Source organism: Eretmochelys imbricata, chromosome 2 (assembly GCF_965152235.1).
Source record: "Eretmochelys imbricata isolate rEreImb1 chromosome 2, rEreImb1.hap1, whole genome shotgun sequence".
Taxonomy (NCBI): Eukaryota; Metazoa; Chordata; order Testudines; family Cheloniidae; genus Eretmochelys; species Eretmochelys imbricata.
This window is the reverse complement of record NC_135573.1, coordinates 64,831,720-64,849,182: the sequence shown is the minus strand read 5'-3', so window position 1 is coordinate 64,849,182 and position 17,463 is coordinate 64,831,720. Positions and strand designations below refer to the sequence as shown.

At 38.4% G+C, this 17,463-nt stretch overlaps 1 protein-coding gene across 1 annotated transcript in view; it reads left to right on the top strand.

Moving 5' to 3' along the window:
• The window catches only part of CHD7 (chromodomain helicase DNA binding protein 7), a 117,206-nt gene extending 103,979 nt beyond the window's left edge, over window positions 1-13,227 (top strand). Inside the window, exons 25-37 of the mRNA XM_077810226.1 lie at window positions 1,167-1,296; window positions 1,666-1,738; window positions 1,979-2,036; window positions 3,209-3,437; window positions 3,607-3,815; window positions 4,000-4,677; window positions 5,466-5,626; window positions 7,355-7,582; window positions 7,828-8,271; window positions 8,894-9,115; window positions 9,558-9,698; window positions 10,226-10,330; window positions 11,261-13,227. Coding sequence (XP_077666352.1) covers window positions 1,167-1,296; window positions 1,666-1,738; window positions 1,979-2,036; window positions 3,209-3,437; window positions 3,607-3,815; window positions 4,000-4,677; window positions 5,466-5,626; window positions 7,355-7,582; window positions 7,828-8,271; window positions 8,894-9,115; window positions 9,558-9,698; window positions 10,226-10,330; window positions 11,261-12,196 — 3,614 coding nt within the window. The 3' untranslated portion in view covers window positions 12,197-13,227. The remainder of the gene's footprint in view (window positions 1-1,166; window positions 1,297-1,665; window positions 1,739-1,978; window positions 2,037-3,208; window positions 3,438-3,606; window positions 3,816-3,999; window positions 4,678-5,465; window positions 5,627-7,354; window positions 7,583-7,827; window positions 8,272-8,893; window positions 9,116-9,557; window positions 9,699-10,225; window positions 10,331-11,260) is intronic.
• Window positions 13,228-17,463: the final 4,236 nt, after the last annotated feature.

The following is a 17,463-nucleotide window of genomic DNA, read 5'->3' as shown; positions in this document are numbered from 1 at the left end:
GAGCAATACTATAGATCGCCATAAACTTTGCTTCCAGCACTGCTTCACTTGCTAACTCTGCCAGCCAGTGTCAAAGTGGACGGTGGGCTTAACCTCTGCTATTAATCTGTACAAGTGCCTCCTGGGCTTTGTTCCAAGCAATATTTCACAAATGTCAGTGCTGAGAACTCCCGGCTCCCTTGAGTGGGATGCAGCCTTGTTAACTTTGAAAGGCTGGGGATGCAGAGCTGGCATGATATATACAGTGAGCGATTCCTGATTATAATCCCAATTCTCTGGAGGTCGCAGAGGTATTCTCAGCAGCCCAGCCTGACTAAAGGGGAGAATGATGGCTTATAAAACCTTTCATGATTACAGTTTGGCTTGAGGCTCTACAGCAGTTAGGAGCAGTGTGTTGTAGTACAAATCCTAATTGAATTGTGCTGTTCTGCCTATGTACAGCAGCTCAGTTTTGTGGGCTCAGCTGAGGCAAGTCTCGTCTAAAAATCATTTTCCTGCAGTGCACTGTTGGGATCTGCCATTTTCCATCTAGTCAACTTGGGCAGTAAAAAAAGCAAACAGCAGTTTGAAAACTATAGAGGGAACAGTGTCATCTTACTGACATGCATCATCCTAAACCTAATAAGACAGGTTCGCTGGCCTTGCGTACAACCCATGTATGCAGCATTTTTTCAGCTATAATGCGGGTTCCAGCAGGGCCAGAGCTACAGAAAGAGCGGGAGGTGGGGGGTGAAGGAGAAGGGGGTTGAATGTGGAGAACTGCTGCAGAGGTCATAAAGTAACCAGTAAGATGCTTTATAAAATTGGATATTGAAGAAAAGCCTTGAATATCTTCCTGTTTAGTGTTTACTATTGGTTTAAAATGTTTTCACATTAGTACTTTTTATATTGGCCAAGTTACCCATACGAGAATATTTTGTTACATGAGTAGAAAGAAAATAATTTCTAGGATCCTGAGTTTCTTTATGAAACAGTTTGATTCAAGTCATGGTGATGATGAGGAAGAGATTTGTTTGTTTTATGAAAATAAATCATGTGCCATTTGTCCTTATGACATAAATCATTCTGTTCAGTTGTGGTGTGATTTTTCTTTTCTTTTTTTTTCTCTTCCCTTCCCTTCCTTTCCCTTCCCTTCCCTTCCCCGCCTTCTACTGCACCCGATACAGGCTATGAGAAGTACAATTCTATGAGAGCTGACCCTTCGCTGTGCTTTCTGGAACGGGTTGGTATGCCTGATGCCAAGGCCATAGCTGCTGAACAGAGAGGGACAGATATGTTAGCAGATGGTGGTGATGGGTAAGAAGGATATTTATAAATAAATAATAAACTGATTTTAATAAAATAAATGCTGTATATATTGGCGTGAGTTCACTTATTGTGTTTACATCTAACTTGAGGATACTAAGTGATAATGTATTAATTAATATAGTGTAAAAAATACTTCAAACTAATATTTTCAGAGAAGCAGATAAATTGAGACAGGTGAACTTGAAACATATTTGTGTATTAATACATCATCACAAATGGATGCTTGGTTGTTTTTTCATACTTGTTCGGTTTTTGTCACTTCTTTTTTGAGACCAATAGCATCAGTAATATGTGTTGTTTTGGGAAAAATACTTGAGTTCTGTTCTGATAACTATTCTTATTTTAAATTTTGTGTAGAGGAGAGTTTGACAGAGAGGATGAAGATCCAGAATATAAACCAACCAGAACTCCTTTCAAGGATGAAATTGATGTAAGAACCTCAATGTAGTAATTCACATGTGTAATGTTGACATTCAGTGCCTATGTTAAAATGTTCTTAGAATGATGTTTAATTATAAAAGTTCACAAGCTACCAGATAAAACACATTTGCGACAATCATACTTTGCTGCTAGTTTTTTGTTTGTTTGTTTTGAAAGATGGCCCTTTTTCCTCTAAAAGATAAAGCACAACTGAAACCTAAAACTAAAATAACTCTTGTCTTTCTCAAAGGAATTTGCAAACTCACCTCCAGAAGATAAAGAAGAATCCATAGAGAGCCACACGACAAGTAAGGGTCTTGTGAAAGTGAAAAGGGAAGGGCTAATGCAAACTACGTGTTTGTTTGCTATCTGTATTAATGCCAATACTTTGTACTAGCTTGGTCCTTTTGGACAAATCTGTGTTAAAACTTTTTAGTGCTTAGAAAAGCCAAATCTTTCGGAGTCTTAGATCAGGGGTTCCCAAATTTTCATTGCACCACGACCCCTTCTAACAACAAAAATTACTTTACAACCCCAGGAGCGGGGACTGAAGCCTGAGCCCACCTGAGCCTCACTGCCCAGGTTGGGGGACCAAAGCCCGAGCCTCACCACTCTGGGCAGGGAGGTGAAAGCTGAAGCTCAAGGGCTTCAGTCCCAGGCACGGGCCCTGCAACCTGAGCCCCGCTGTCCAAGGCTGAAGCCCTTGGGCTTTGGCTATGGGCAGTGGGGCTCAGGCTTCAGCCCTGGGCCCCCCAAGTCTAAATCAGCCTTGGTGACCCCATTCAAAGGGGGTTGCGACCCCCTTTGGGATCCTGATGCACAGTTTGAGAACCGCTGTCTTAGATCTTTCCATTAATTCTTAGCTACTTGTGAACCATCCCACTTTATTATGTGTCTTGTTCAGTTTCTGATTACACAGTGGGGTTTATGGGATGATCAAAAAAAAACCCTGTATATTTCAGATATGAAAGTCTAGCCATTGATATTTTTCTAGTGGATAATATTGAAATCATTTAAGATGTTTTTCTCTGTAGTGAGGAAGCTTGCCAAGTGTAAGAGAGTGAAAAATAATAAGATAGGAAATCGTAAACTTAAGTGTTTCCTCATAAGGGACTGAATAACTTTAGTACATATGTTTAGAGATCTGTCGCATTAACTTTACTCTCTAATGTAAATCTCTTGATGTCACAAAGTCAATAAGGAAGGTGCATGTGATAGAAATATTAGGAATCAGAGGAAGGCAGTTGGCTATACATAAATCTGACAAATGCTTGTGTAACTTTCTGAGGTAGGTTTTTTACTAATCCTATCTATTCCTCCCTTTCAAACAAAAATAGTTATTCCCAATTTTTATTTATTTCACTTCTAGAGTAATGAAGTATACTTTCACCTTACAAAATTAGAATCCTGTTTAGTAATAAAGACTTTTGACATGCCTAATGTTATCCTTACAATACACAAATACTTTTCTGTTCTCTAGGCAAGCACAGTGAAAGCAATGCTGAGTTAGGCCAACTCTACTGGCCCACCACTTCAACCCTGACTACCCGTCTGCGTCGCCTCATTACTGCCTATCAGCGCAGCTATAAAAGGCAACAAATGAGGCAAGAGGCACTAATGAAGACGGACCGACGGAGACGTCGGCCTAGGGAGGAAGTGAGAGCACTAGAAGCAGAAAGAGAAGCTATAATAACTGAAAAACGTCAAAAGTGAGTTTAAGATTTCTTCCCCCAAATGCCAGAGGAGGATATCTATGAAAATGTATGTTGCCATCACTTCAGTTTTGCTTTGGATGAATAGTTGATCTTTGGGGTCTTCAGGTGCATCTAAACTGTTGTCAGGCCTTGTTCTAACTATTCTTAATTTTTTGCACTCTAGATGGACAAGAAGAGAAGAAGCGGATTTTTATCGTGTAGTTTCCACTTTTGGGATTATTTTTGACCCTATGAAACAGCAGTTTGACTGGAACCAGTTCAGAGCTTTTGCTAGGCTCGATAAGAAGTCCGATGAAAGTTTGGAGAAGTACTTCAATTGTTTTGTGACTATGTGCAGGCGGGTATGCCGAATGCCAGCCAAACCAGATGAAGGTAAGTTTATAATAATAAAAATCCACATGAATAACTTACTCTCTTAAAATCAAGAGACCAATCCTGTTGAAACAGGATTAGATAATAAAACGTAGTAATTGGAAAAATTACAAACTTTGTAATTTTTAAAAACCAACTCATATATTCAATCAGGTTAAACAATGAAAATCCAATTTTGTTACAGAACCACCTGATCTTTCCACCATGATTGAGCCAATCACAGAGGAGCGTGCGTCTAGAACTTTATATCGCATAGAACTGTTACGGAAAATCCGTGAGCAGGTTCTCCATCACCCTCAGTTGGGGGAGAGGCTAAAATTGTGCCAGCCAAGCTTGGATCTGCCAGAGTGGTGGGAGTGTGGTAAACATGACAAAGACTTACTGATTGGTGCTGCTAAACATGGAGTCAGTAGAACAGATTATCACATCCTGAATGACCCTGAACTCTCTTTTCTTGATGCCCACAGAAATTTTGCTCAAAACAGAGGGGCAGGTAATGCAAGTAGTGTGTCTTCACTAAACCCACTGGGTGCTGGCTGCAGTCAAACGCCCCCTATTGTTCCATCCACACCAGTACAAGACGACAAGGCTACAGAACAAGCTGAGTCTAAAATTGAGGGGTCTGAAAATTCAGCAGCCAAAGAAAAGTCTGATATTAAAGAGGAGACAGATATTACAGAAAAAGGCATTAAGCAGGAATGTGATGCTGAGGCTGAGCCTGGACCTGTTAAATGTGAAAGGAAAGCTATAGAAATGAGTACAGATGTAGATCCAAAATCTATTTCTGAAAAAGGTTCAGAAGAGGACGAAGAGGAGAAACTTGATGATGATGACAAATCAGAAGAGTCCTCCCAACCTGAAGGTAATGCACACAGAAATGATTTGACAAACATAGAACAGTCATGAAGCTAATGTTAAAAGTTGTGCCAGCTGATAGTTGGCATCCAAGGAGCCGTTATGGCAGCTGAGGATTGGACAGATGCATCTGCTCCCCAGCCACTCTCCCTAGGCCAATGGTCCAAATAGGGTGGTGTAAGAGCAGCTACAACAGCCCTGTTTCACCTGGGGATTCCCCCACAGCAGGTCAATATCAAGATAGCTAATTGAGCCAATAATATAGGCCCTTCGCACCATCAGAGCACAGAGAGGCTGTAGAAGGGCAAAGGATATGCCCCAACAATTATTCAATAAGTGTCTAAATTACAAGCATTACTGTGCCTCAAGATTATCAATCTTACTTTTTAGTTACTGTTTTAAAATCTTTCAGTAGAAACCTGAAATCCTTCTCTGAAAGGGTTAACAAAATGTTATATTAAATTCCACTTTTTTCACCCTGAAATGCCAATAGTTTGACCTCTGCAAGGTTTTGGTCAGCATTTTATAGTAGAAGAATTTAAGTTAGTGGTTTTCTTCAGTAGGGTATGGAAAGCTCCTCTGGAAAAAGAATAGTGTTTATGCCAAATGTTACTCAACTCTGAAGCTGCAACATGACTAATCCGTATGACAAAAAGACCAAAAATTTTTTGTCGAATTTTGTTCTTTTAAAAAAAAAAAGTGTACCTTTCTCCTCTACATTCCACATTTCAACCAAAGATTTTGAGTTAGGATTGGTTTGTTTGTAGCTAATACTTGGTGATTGTTATTCCTCAGCAGGAACAGTTTCTCAGGGTAAGAATTTTGATGAAGAAAGCAATGCATCTATGAGCACTGCAAGGGATGAAACCCGTGATGGATTCTATTTGGAAGATGGAGATCCTTCAGTCGCTCAGCTGCTTCATGAGAGAACGTTTGCCTTTTCTTTCTGGCCTAAGGTTGGTTCATGATTGAGTGGTACCTTCCTCAGTATGAATAGAATATGGAAAACTTCCTGCTTTATTTCATGAATAGTCTTTCACTTTTGCAGTATGTATGTTTCTCTAACATTCACAACATATTTTATTAGTGGTCTAAGAGAGACCTAGGAAGTTTATGAAATAAGGTTGTAAATTTCAGTTTCTTTGAGAGTAGGCAGAGAAAAAGTAGGAGTTACATTAAGTTCTTTGGTACATACAGGCTGGTAAAATACATTATTTTTCTCGCAAACTATATATTCTTATGTCAACAGAGTCACACTTTCGTTGATAGAAGCAAATGTATGACCTTGATTTATAGGTTTCATCTGCAGAGGCTCCTATAGTGTTAAGAGCAGAGGTTTGGAAGATCACCATTTATGTTGGGGGTGAGGAGATTGTAGAGAGAGCATACGAATGACCTACTTGTTCCATTATATAATGGAACCATTATATAATGTTGACAGATGTAATTGTATTAAGGTTTCCTGTAAACGTAAGCAGCAACTGTAGATGAAGTTTTATCTTGTATTTTATTTTTGTCACAATGCAGAAAATTATTTAATAGGAAACCTCTATAAAACTGATTTTGTGACAAATCCTTATAAATTTGTTTCCCGGTTTTGCAAAGAGGGTAGGGAGAGAAATAAAGTAGTAATAGTCTTAAGCTTACTAATCACCATAACAGGGCCATCTGGTTTAGAAACAAAACTTGCTCTAATAGGCTTATTCCTGGGGAAAGCAGGCAGTCTGCTGCAGCTGCTGAGACTTGCTAGTGGTTTTTGCAGTGTTCTGCTGTTCAGGAAGCTAAAGGACGATCCTATTCCCCCTAATCGGCAGTATTTTTCATATAGTGTTTTTCAGTATATTTCAAGCAAGCTAGAATACAAAATCATTGAATACTGAAACGGAAAAATCAAGTGATCCTTCTTTTTCATTTCATAAAATAATTTTAGAAAACATTAAAAATGCTAAAATCAGCTATTGCTAGATTCAGAAAGTTTCACCAAAGGAGTTTAAAGGTTCATAGTAACACATGCTTTTAATCTGTGTAAATTCTAAGTAAACTAAACTGTACTTAGAATTTTTTTTAATGTACACGCTTCAATGAAATTTGAAGTGATGATGGGTGTGGAATGAAAATTGACATTCATTAGATGTCCCTAGGTTGGTGCCCGTTTCATAATGTTGAACTTTATTACTAGTGACGCTAATGAGGAACCAATTCCTGGGACAGAATTGCAGAATCCAGCCTGCTGGATTTGAAATACCATCGCTTTAAGATACTGATTGCAAATATTTTAATTCTCCTGTCCTAACTGATGATTTTGCTGAACAACTGAAGTTTAGCATTATGTAAACAATAGTGAGTGCTTTGTAAACGTGTCAACTAGTGTAATATTTCTTTATAGAAAACGAGTTTCCCCCAACACACGCTTTAGTTTTAAACTATGAAAAGTAACTTCATCTCTCTCCACCATAATTCTCAACATGTGAACTGTTTTATTTAGAACTGTTTTATTTAGAACATGTAAACTGTTTTATTTAGACAACTAGTTTATTTTCTGGTCGGTAAGAGTTCTGTTAAATATTTTTGCTTGTGTTTCTCAAGTATTCCAGGCTATTAAACTGTGCAGTTGTGCTTAGTCTGACTGAGTTTAAATGACTACTTTCACACCAAATGTTCATTATATACTCTCCTTTATGCAGGACCGAGTAATGATCAACCGATTAGACAACATCTGTGAAGCAGTGCTAAAAGGGAAGTGGCCAGTAAATAGGCGCCAGATGTTTGATTTCCAGGGGCTTATACCTGGGTATACTCCTACAGCTGTGGACAGCCCTCTACAGAAAAGGAGCTTTGCAGAGCTCTCCATGGTTGGTCAAGCCAGCATCAGTGGTAGTGAAGATATCTCTGCTTCTCCTCAGTTATCAAAGGCAAGTTGGATCTTTCTGGTTACATTATAGAAAAAGGAACCTCATTTTGCATGTTAAGTAACTGGGGGGTGGGAAGATTAAAAGAAAAATAGGCTGCTTTAAACTGCTTTATTGAATAAAATGAGGTCTTTCTGTCTTTTAAAATGTTTGTGCAATCTGTCTCTCCTATGGTCAAGTGGGCCATCAGATTTTTTCTAACATTCTAACAGCTTTATTGGTAATTAGAAATGCTCATTTTTTATTAGGAAGATGCACTCAATTTATCAGTCCCACGTCAGCGGAGGAGGAGACGGAGAAAGATTGAAATTGAGGCTGAGAGAGCGGCCAAGAGGAGAAATCTTATGGAAATGGTTGCCCAGTTACGAGAGTCTCAGGTGGTCTCAGAAAATGGACAAGAAAAAGTTGTAGATTTATCAAAGGCCTCACGAGAGGCAACAAGTTCTACCTCAAATTTTTCATCTGTTACTTCTAAGTTTATCTTGCCTAATGTGTCCACACCAGTGTCTGATGCCTTTAAAACTCAAATGGAGTTGCTGCAAGCAGGTCTTTCACGCACACCCACAAGGCATCTACTAAATGGTTCTTTAATGGATGGAGAACCGCCCATGAAGAGGAGGAGAGGAAGGAGGAAAAATGTAGAAGGGCTTGATCTATTGTTTATGAGCAACAAACGGACATCGCTGACTGTTGTAAGAGAGCAGTATTTTTTTCTGTTTGTTCCTCTGTATCTATTACTCTAGGTATCTGAGTGCTATTGTAGTCAAAATTACTGTGTAGAAATTTCCTCTTTTTACTAAGTCCATCAGCTCCTCGTTCATATTCGGAGCTATATTTTCTTCAGTTAAAGACCAAAATGTTATGAATTTCAAATTAAGCACTTTTAACTGTGACAAATGACAACTTTGTTATGTGTAGTAATCACCTCTTAAATAGTAACTACAAATTTCACTCTTCACAAAAACCTTACAGGTGCACTGAGAAAATGGAATTCCAGTTTGAGGTTTTACTGAATACTAATTATGGTGAAAAGAGGAAAGATCAGGGACTCTGCACTGGGAACAGCTAGAAAGTAGTCTCAAAACTGGGCTTTTGGGCTATAATGTGCACTTGTAAAATAATCGCTAAACTTCGCAAATGTCCTTAATGTTACAATATTGCTTTCTATGGTAAGATTTATTCAAACACCTTTAATAGTCTAGGGAGATTCTCTGATGGGTAAGCTCTGATTTTAGCTAGTCATTCTGGGAAATCACTTATCCCAGGTAATATTCCTTAGACGAGAAAATTCATACCCGCATCAATTTTATGCAGGAGGATGCAGAAGTGACCAAAGTATTTGAAGACGATATGGAGACCCCACCAGCAAGAAACATTCCATCTCCTGGACAACTGGACCCAGACACTCGGATCCCTGTAATTAACTTAGAGGATGGGACCAGGCTGGTGGGAGAGGATGCTCCTAAAAACAAGGATTTAATTGAATGGCTTAAATCACATCCTACCTATACTGTTGATATGCCAAGTTATGTACCAGTAAGTAGATGTTACATATAAAACTATAGCTTATATCAAATTAGTGTGGCTTTAAGGCTTGAGAAATTGAAGCAAGTTTCTTGAAAGAGATTGTGAAGACCAGGCATACTTATATAGTGTCTGATGCTACGTCCTGTTGAAGTCAGTCCTAGTTTTCTCCTAGACTTCATTGAAAATGGGACCCATAGGTTGTTATTTTAACTTCATTTTTATATTTACATTTAACAGCGATGTGTGTATTGGAAAATATACATCAAATTGTGCAGAATGTTTGTTTCCCTCTGGCAAAAAAGGGATAAGATTTTTGAGAAAATCTTAAAGAAAGGAAATTGGCTATATAGAGTCCTAAAAAATTTTGTTGCAATGAGTTGGTTGAAGGGTTATTTCTTTTGACCGGAAAATGGAAAAACCTAAAGCAATACATTTTGTTTTCTCCTTTTAGAAGAGTGCAGATGTGCTGTTTTCCCCATTTCAGAAGCCGAAGCAAAAACGACACAGATGTCGAAACCCTAATAAATTGGATATAAACACGTTGACAGGAGAAGAGAGGGTACCCGTTGTAAATAAACGAAATGGAAAGAAGGTAATACTTTGACTAGTCCTCTACTCTGCTAGAGCCGTTTCACAGCATCTCTAGCACCCAGGAAGCAAGTCTTTCATGCCAAGATGATTTAGGGGGCCTGCAGCCCCCCTCCCCCCCCAATTTACATCTCTTTTAGCTAGTGGGTGAATAATTTGCTGAACAATTTGTTTGACTTCTTTGTGAAATTTTTAAAATGAAATATTTAACTAACTTTTTAAATTATTGACTCTGCTTGAGTTACAAATATTAATTCAAAAATAATCAGACTTCCAACTAGTATTTAAGGGTTTGTCTATACAGACAGTTAGTACACACCATGCTAGAACACTATAGATTTACACCCAAGCTGGCCCCACATGAAGTTTCAGCAAAGACATGACCTAAGATGGACAGTATCCCTTAATCACCTCTGAATTGCACCACTAAAAGTCATTATAACCTCCTTTTAGAAAATAAAATTAATCTACTGCATATGAAATGTGTGCATTGTTTCATTCTTTAAAAGAGTCATTAATGTTTGTAATTAGATGGGTGGAGCTATGGCCCCTCCAATGAAGGACCTGCCAAGGTGGTTGGAAGAAAATCCTGAATTTGCTGTTGCTCCAGACTGGACTGATATTGTTAAGCAGTCTGTAAGTATAAGACTCAGTTGTGTTCCATTTAAAGTTTATTTGCAAAAAGAAATAAACACTGTATACATTTTCCCCACATAGGCATTGACTGTTAAGCCTTTAGCCTGTAGCTTGTTTTGAACTAAGGAAATATTAGTGGCAGGATGGGGTTATCCGGCATTTGGGAGAGGATGATAGAAACATGCGTGGGATTGCAGTAGATCGTGCACTAGTGGCTACCTTGAACATTTATTATACATTAAGGTTTTTTCATAATCATATAAATATGAGTGACTGCTAAATACAAATACTCATTCACTAATTGAATATGAATCAAATAATGGTCACATCCATATAAGAAATGGATTCTTCAATTGACTCATATTGGTATCAACCAGCATCCAGAGGTTAACTTTTCCGGCTGTTCATTTTAAAAGATTGGTCTGAAGCAGAAGCAAGCAACGCTGCAAATACTCATTTATTCTGTTAAAGTGTAGGGTAATGCCCAGCTGATAAACAGTAGTTCAGTAGAAACAGAAAAACCGTGACCAGCGTGTAATTGCAGTGTTTTCATCGTATTTTAATTGAATTTGGTGAGCAGTCTGTGAAATGTGTGTTTCACAGGTCTGATTCTATTCAGCATGTTTTGTCCTATCATTGTGATGATATGTATAAAATTAGCATTTTTTGCTGTTCACTTTGTTCCGTTTCCTATGCTTTCTGCCAGCTCCCAGCATTCATGTTAGTCGGTCTCCATTAGTCATTTGCCAAATTTGAGGTTTTTTTGTTATAACCAACATGGAAGAATTCAAAATATTGTATAACAATTCTTCTCTCTCTCTCATGACACATTAAACATATATGCTGAATATTGAACACTGACAGTGCATAATCAACCATTCCTATTTAAAGTATATTGATAACGAATCTTTTTTTCACCTCTTTGTTCAGGGTTTTGTTCCAGAGTCCATGTTTGACCGTCTTCTCACAGGACCAGTTGTGAGAGAGGAAGGAGCAAGCAGAAGAGGAAGAAGGCCAAAAAGTGAAATTGCCAAAGCAGCTGCAGCAGCTGCCGCTGTAGCTTCAACTTCGGGAATCAACCCACTGCTAATGAACAGTCTATTTGCTGGAATGGACCTCACAAGCCTTCAGAATCTACAGAATCTACAGTCTCTCCAGCTTGCCGGTCTCATGGGCTTCCCTCCAGGACTAGCAACAGCTGCGGCTGCTGGAGGTGATTCTAAAAATCCAGCTGCCATGCTGCCTCTGATGTTGCCAGGGATGGCAGGATTGCCCAACATGTTTGGACTGGGTGGATTGTTGAATAACCCCATAACAGCTGCTCCTGGAAACACCACTCCTGCCTCCAGTCAAGGAGAAACTGAAGATGGCACTTCAAAAGCAGAAGAGAAGAAAAATGAGAACGAAGAGGAGAACAAAGACTCTGAGAAAAGCACAGACGTTGTTTCTGCTACTGACTCTGCAAATGGATCTGTCAGTGCTCCCACTGCTGCCACCGCCACCAGCAACAACACTGGATTGCCCACAAACCCTCTGGCCTTCAATCCTTTCCTGCTGTCCACCATGGCTCCTGGCCTGTTCTACCCATCTATGTTTCTACCTCCAGGACTGGGAGGATTGACACTGCCTGGTTTCCCAGGATTAGCCGGACTTCAGAATGCAGTGGGCTCCAATGAAGAAAAGGCTACTGACAAAACTGAAGGGGCTGCATTTAAAGAAGAGGAGAATTTAGAAGGCAGTGATGCAGAGGAGAGCCTTGATAAAACTGCAGATTCCTCCGTTTTAGAAGATGAAATAGCACAGGGTGAAGAATTAGACTCGCTTGACGGGGGGGATGAAATAGAAAACAATGAAAATGATGAATAACCAGTACCAATTACAGTTAAAGTGTTTTAAACTTTTGACAAGTGGTAGTCCTACTGTTTACACTCACAGTTAATGTCCATACTTAGTTTTTATAAGCTGTTCTGTAACATAGTGTAGCAAAAAAAAAAAGTTTCAAGTCATGTTATACAGATGTGTCAAAAGGTATCTTGGTCATTAAGTATTGTGCAGTGCATTATTTATTATCCCTAGGAGAGATGAAATTTGAGAGGTGATCATGTCTTTTTAAGGAAATTGACATAATGCTCTGCTTTTTTTTTCTTTTGGTACCATTGGTATTATTATAAAAGCAGCAATTTGTAATCAAGTGGCACTAATAGAAGGAAGTGCTGCTTAAAGGAAGTATGAAGTTATATATTTAATTTTTTTTATTTTTAATTTTTGCTGTGAAGGTCAAGATGAAATTTACCATACATATCATACTTGCGCATCATTTTGACTGTATGGGAGTTCATACACTCGCGCGTGCACACACCCACACACACACACTCTTTCTGACAATCTCCATGATAGTGTGAATGTCTCTGTCTTGAGACACAGCAATAATAAGGCAGCTGTTGAATGTGAAGAGTACCTTTTGGAAATTAACCCACTGAGAAGGTTCTTACAGGATAAAACTACAGTTTAATCGTCTCGTGATCTTGTAATGCACTGGTATAAACAAAAAAAAAAGAAAGAGAAAAAAAAAAAGAAAATCAGGTACCTTTTTTAAATTAAAGGACTTTGTTACTTTAGCCACAAAGCTAAACAGCATTACCTCAACTCTAAACTAGCCTTGAAGTTTACAGACATGACTTTGTAAATGTATTGTTTCCTTTGTTGTGATGTCTTTTCATTTTTTTCTTTGGGAACTGCTATCATGTAAGATAAGATGTAAATTGCTGCCAACTGTAGTAATGATGCTTTTAATAAAAGTGGCCCATGATATGCAGAGCTGTGATTACAGAATGTAGCGTTTAGAGACATGACCAATGGTGTTCTCTCTCTCTCTAGGTGTGGGGTTTTTGGTTTTTTGAGGGGTTGGGGTTGTATTTGCAGTAGAAGCAAAATACATCATTGTGGCTTTTTGTACAGTTTCTTGTTATATCCTCTTTTACTAGATTAACTGTTAGTAATATGTTGAACTGATTCGTCTTCAGGAGCCTAAGCGGGATGAAAAATCTTGAATTACCTTTGCATTATTCCACTCTAACTCACTACAGAAAAACACACAAAAACCTTGCATTACTCCCTCGAAAGGGCATGTGGGACTGAGAATACTTTAAAATGCGTTCAGCATGTGATAATGTGGTACACTAAAGAACAAAAGGGCAAAAGAAAAATGAGGCTTTAATAGGCACAATATCTAGGTCATTTATCCTTGGTTAATGGGTAGAAAAACACAATGCTGTAGTGTCAGCAAGGGACACAAAGGCTCTGTGGTATCCTGTAGACCAGAGCTTGTGATGCCAGAAACCACCATGTCAAACAACCTACATGAAACTAAAAATGACCCACTTTTCTAAAACCAAAGCCTTTTCTGGAGAGCTACTGATTTGTACCCTTATGTGACCTTGGATATTTGAGATAATATATCGTTTGAGAACTACTGTTTTCACTTTGTTGTATCACCGGGGTATACACACAACTCTCCTGACATGAAGTTAAAGGGGTAGACTTCCACTACTGTGCATGAAAAACTAGATTTTTAACTTCTGTGGGTACGCAAGTCCAGTGACAAATAAACCCATGCACGGTGCTGAAAATGTTTCCCAGAATGTCTGAAGTGGGTAAATCCTAATGCTCATTGGGAGAACGTTATACTGTCTGCCTTAAGAATTGTAGCTGGCTGAGAACTTTAAGCTGATCTGCAGTAGAGATTGACGCAAGGTCTCAAATAGGCCAATGTTCCAAGGGCCAAATTCAGTGAGATGTAGGTGTGTATGAGAGAACAGAACTTGGCCTAAAAAGAGCATTTCATGAGCAATGAAAATACAAGATTAGAAATGAAAAGCTAGAAAGTGAATATTGTATGAATGAATCACATGCATGCACCCTAAATGAGGAGAAATCAAAATGGCTTGTACTTCCCCTTTAATAGATCATTCAGAGTTAATGAAGGTCAGGGAGGATTTTTTCCCTGTATGCTTCACTGCACAGCTGACTAGGTGCATTATTCTGGCCTTTCTGTAAAACATCACACATAGGATACCATAAAAAAGCTAGATACCAAACTTGAAAGGCCACGAGTCTGGTCAGGTGTGGCAAATTCTGTCTGATGCATTGAAGTTATTTGAATTCTTTTTGTTGAACTGATTTTTTGGAACCAGTTATGCAATTCTCAAAAGTGTCTGCTGTGAATGATTTGTAACTATATCATTTTTACCAATATATAGTATCCAGTTTTATTCAATTTCACAATTCCAATTCCCAGCAAGGAATTTACACTGGCTAATGCTATCCTTGGGGAAGCCTTTATTAAATGAGAAGAGTAGGAATGAGTTTTAAAACCATGGTTTTGATACACCTACTGATGACAAACGGACATCAGCACAGGAAAATCTGAATCCTAGCATGGGATGTCCATTAGACCACACCACTATTTCTGCCTTATAAAATGTTCCTCTGAATTTTTCTATAGCAATAGTTAGCACCCGCATATCTTACTCAAAGAAAAATTGAAATTGTATACAACTTCCTGATATGTGACAAATTAATACTAAATAAGTTAAGAAAGCAAAACAACCTGCATTTTCAACACCTTATCTTTTTACATTTCGAATATAAGGCATCTACTATCCTTTCTAAAAGAAGGTGACGCTTGATTTTTGGAATGGATAACAGCCTTCCTATAAAAAAAATGAAGCAAGGGGGATTGCCATCTAATGTCCAAGATCTGTATTACATGAAAATATAAAGTGTTTGCTTTTGTGGGAGAAATGTTTTTACTCATTAGCCACCAAAAAGACTGTTAAGTTTTAAAATTTTATTTGTGTAGGAAAAACCTGCACGGGAGGTTGCACCATATCTGGTAAGAGACTGCTCCAGACTTAGGAGTAAATGTAGAGTATAGGTAGTCTTCTGCTCCTTTACGAGAAGTCCATCTCTGTTAAACAGCCATTTTCTGTTGGTCTCTGGAGTGGTTACATGAAACCTACTGGCAATATCAGGGAACAAAAGTAAGAAAACTATTGCAAATGGAAACTTTCTGTATCATAGTACAGAAATGGTATGCCTTGTAATTTAGTATTCAACTAAGCCTTTTTCGGTGTATTTAATATTCATGCCTGCCCACTTAGAGTACGAAACTGCTCAAGGTATCAGATTAAAGATGATGTGCATTTAAAAAAAACATTTTTTTAAAGTTTATATTCTTGTTCTATGAACTGAGGCTGTATATAAAACTGCTACAAAGTACAAGTGGTGGAAAATGCTCAGCGATTAAATTAGGTAACTCTCTAAACTAGTCCGTAGGGTCTCCCAGTAGCTTTGGTCTCTACAGTTTCAGAACAATGTCCAATACTAAGCCTGTGTACTTGCAGAAATTACTATAGGTTTTGTGTTTTACTTTCCGGAATAATGTTCAAATAAGGACTCCTCCATGAATAACCTTATCATTGACTGCAGTGGGCTAAGCATCTCAAAAAAAAGGCCTTTTGGGGAATTAGAGGATAGCAGGCTTTTCAACCTATTTTCCATTATTAGGTTTCCCATCACATTTTGTATGGCATACGAAATCGCTTTGACATTTAGAGCTCTATTAATCTGGCACCATGCATTTCAGTGACCTTCAGAACTTATTGTATGGGTCTGGGGTCTAGTGACATCGGACATCTGATGACTCTGGCCCCTCTGACTTGTAACTCTCTTCCCTGTGAGGTCTGAAAGGCATAGGCTAAAGGATACTTTCTGATTCATCCAATTAAATAGGAAAGGGGTGCTGCTTGGACTTTGTGTTGTAAATTTCCTTGGGCTTGATTATGTGGAAGTTGCTATAAGTAGTCTGTATTTTTTTTTCTCTCTCTTTGGCTGAGAGGATACCTTGGGAGGAACCAGTGGTTTGTCTTTTTAAATGTTGAATAAAGATTTTACATGTGGATGCCTAAGGTTGGCTTGAGCCAACTGTTTGGCCCAAAACAAGTCAAGAGAAATTCAAATCCAAGAATGACAGTTGCCATTGTATAAGTCTCTCGGGTGAGAGTTCCCTTCAGCCAGCACTACACCAGTCTTTTTTCATTTGTCTACATGAATGTATTGAGTGCTCTTGCTAAATCTAAAATCTTCACTCCAAAATTAAGGTATACAAGTAAATGTTAAAACCTTCCCTGCATTTAACTTTAGGTCATAACTGTGTGAATATAAAATAGTATCCGTTTCTGGTAAACAATGTGACCTAATTCTAAACTAAAAATAACTCAGATGTTCAAAATGTGCTGAGATGTAGTATGTAGATTTGTTTTTGTTATACCCTTCATGGCTTCACTTTAGCACTGGTAACAGGACAAGCCTGAACTTTTAACATTGCCAGGGTTCTAGATATTGCTGTGGCTTAATGAATTAGCTGAACTTCTCTAGAGATCTGGGTACAAATCTCAGAGTCACGAATGAGTGTTTAGTGATGATATTAAAATTCTAGTAACATATGTTCTGGCTTTTAAAAAGCCAGCACAGGAGTGTCAGATTTTGCTCAAATGACATAGTCACAGACAGGCTGATTTATTGAAAGTATCATTAAATTGGAGGAGTTCCCACCATTATGAATGGGAATTGCCACCCAGAATGGTACGTTGGAACTAAAAAAAGACTCTCTTACATACATGCCTTATTAATGTATAGCGCCGTATTTTAACACTCAATCCTGACAGCATCGTGCAGCCCTTGAACTTTGGATTTATTAATAATAAAATGCATGTTATGGCCCTGTAGTACATCTATTAACCAGTATAGATGACAAATTAAGTGAAAGCTGTAAAATGTCCAGTAATAATTACAAGTGTGTATCAAATGCTGATTTAAGGTGGATGTTGTCAGCAACTCAGGATCTGGTGGCTTTTATAGCTCTGTTCCTCTTGGATGATGCTTTTACCTTTCAGATGCAGATTTACGTAACTCTGAAACCTGTCATTTTTGTACGTGTAGGAGTCCACTCCAGCTCTGGTATTTGTGCTATCAGTCTCCTCCCACAGGGTTTTTCTGCTATTGTTGGTCTCATAAAGGATTTGCATATCTGTGGCTGCAGAGCTAATGTTCCCTCACTCAGCTCAGAGGCC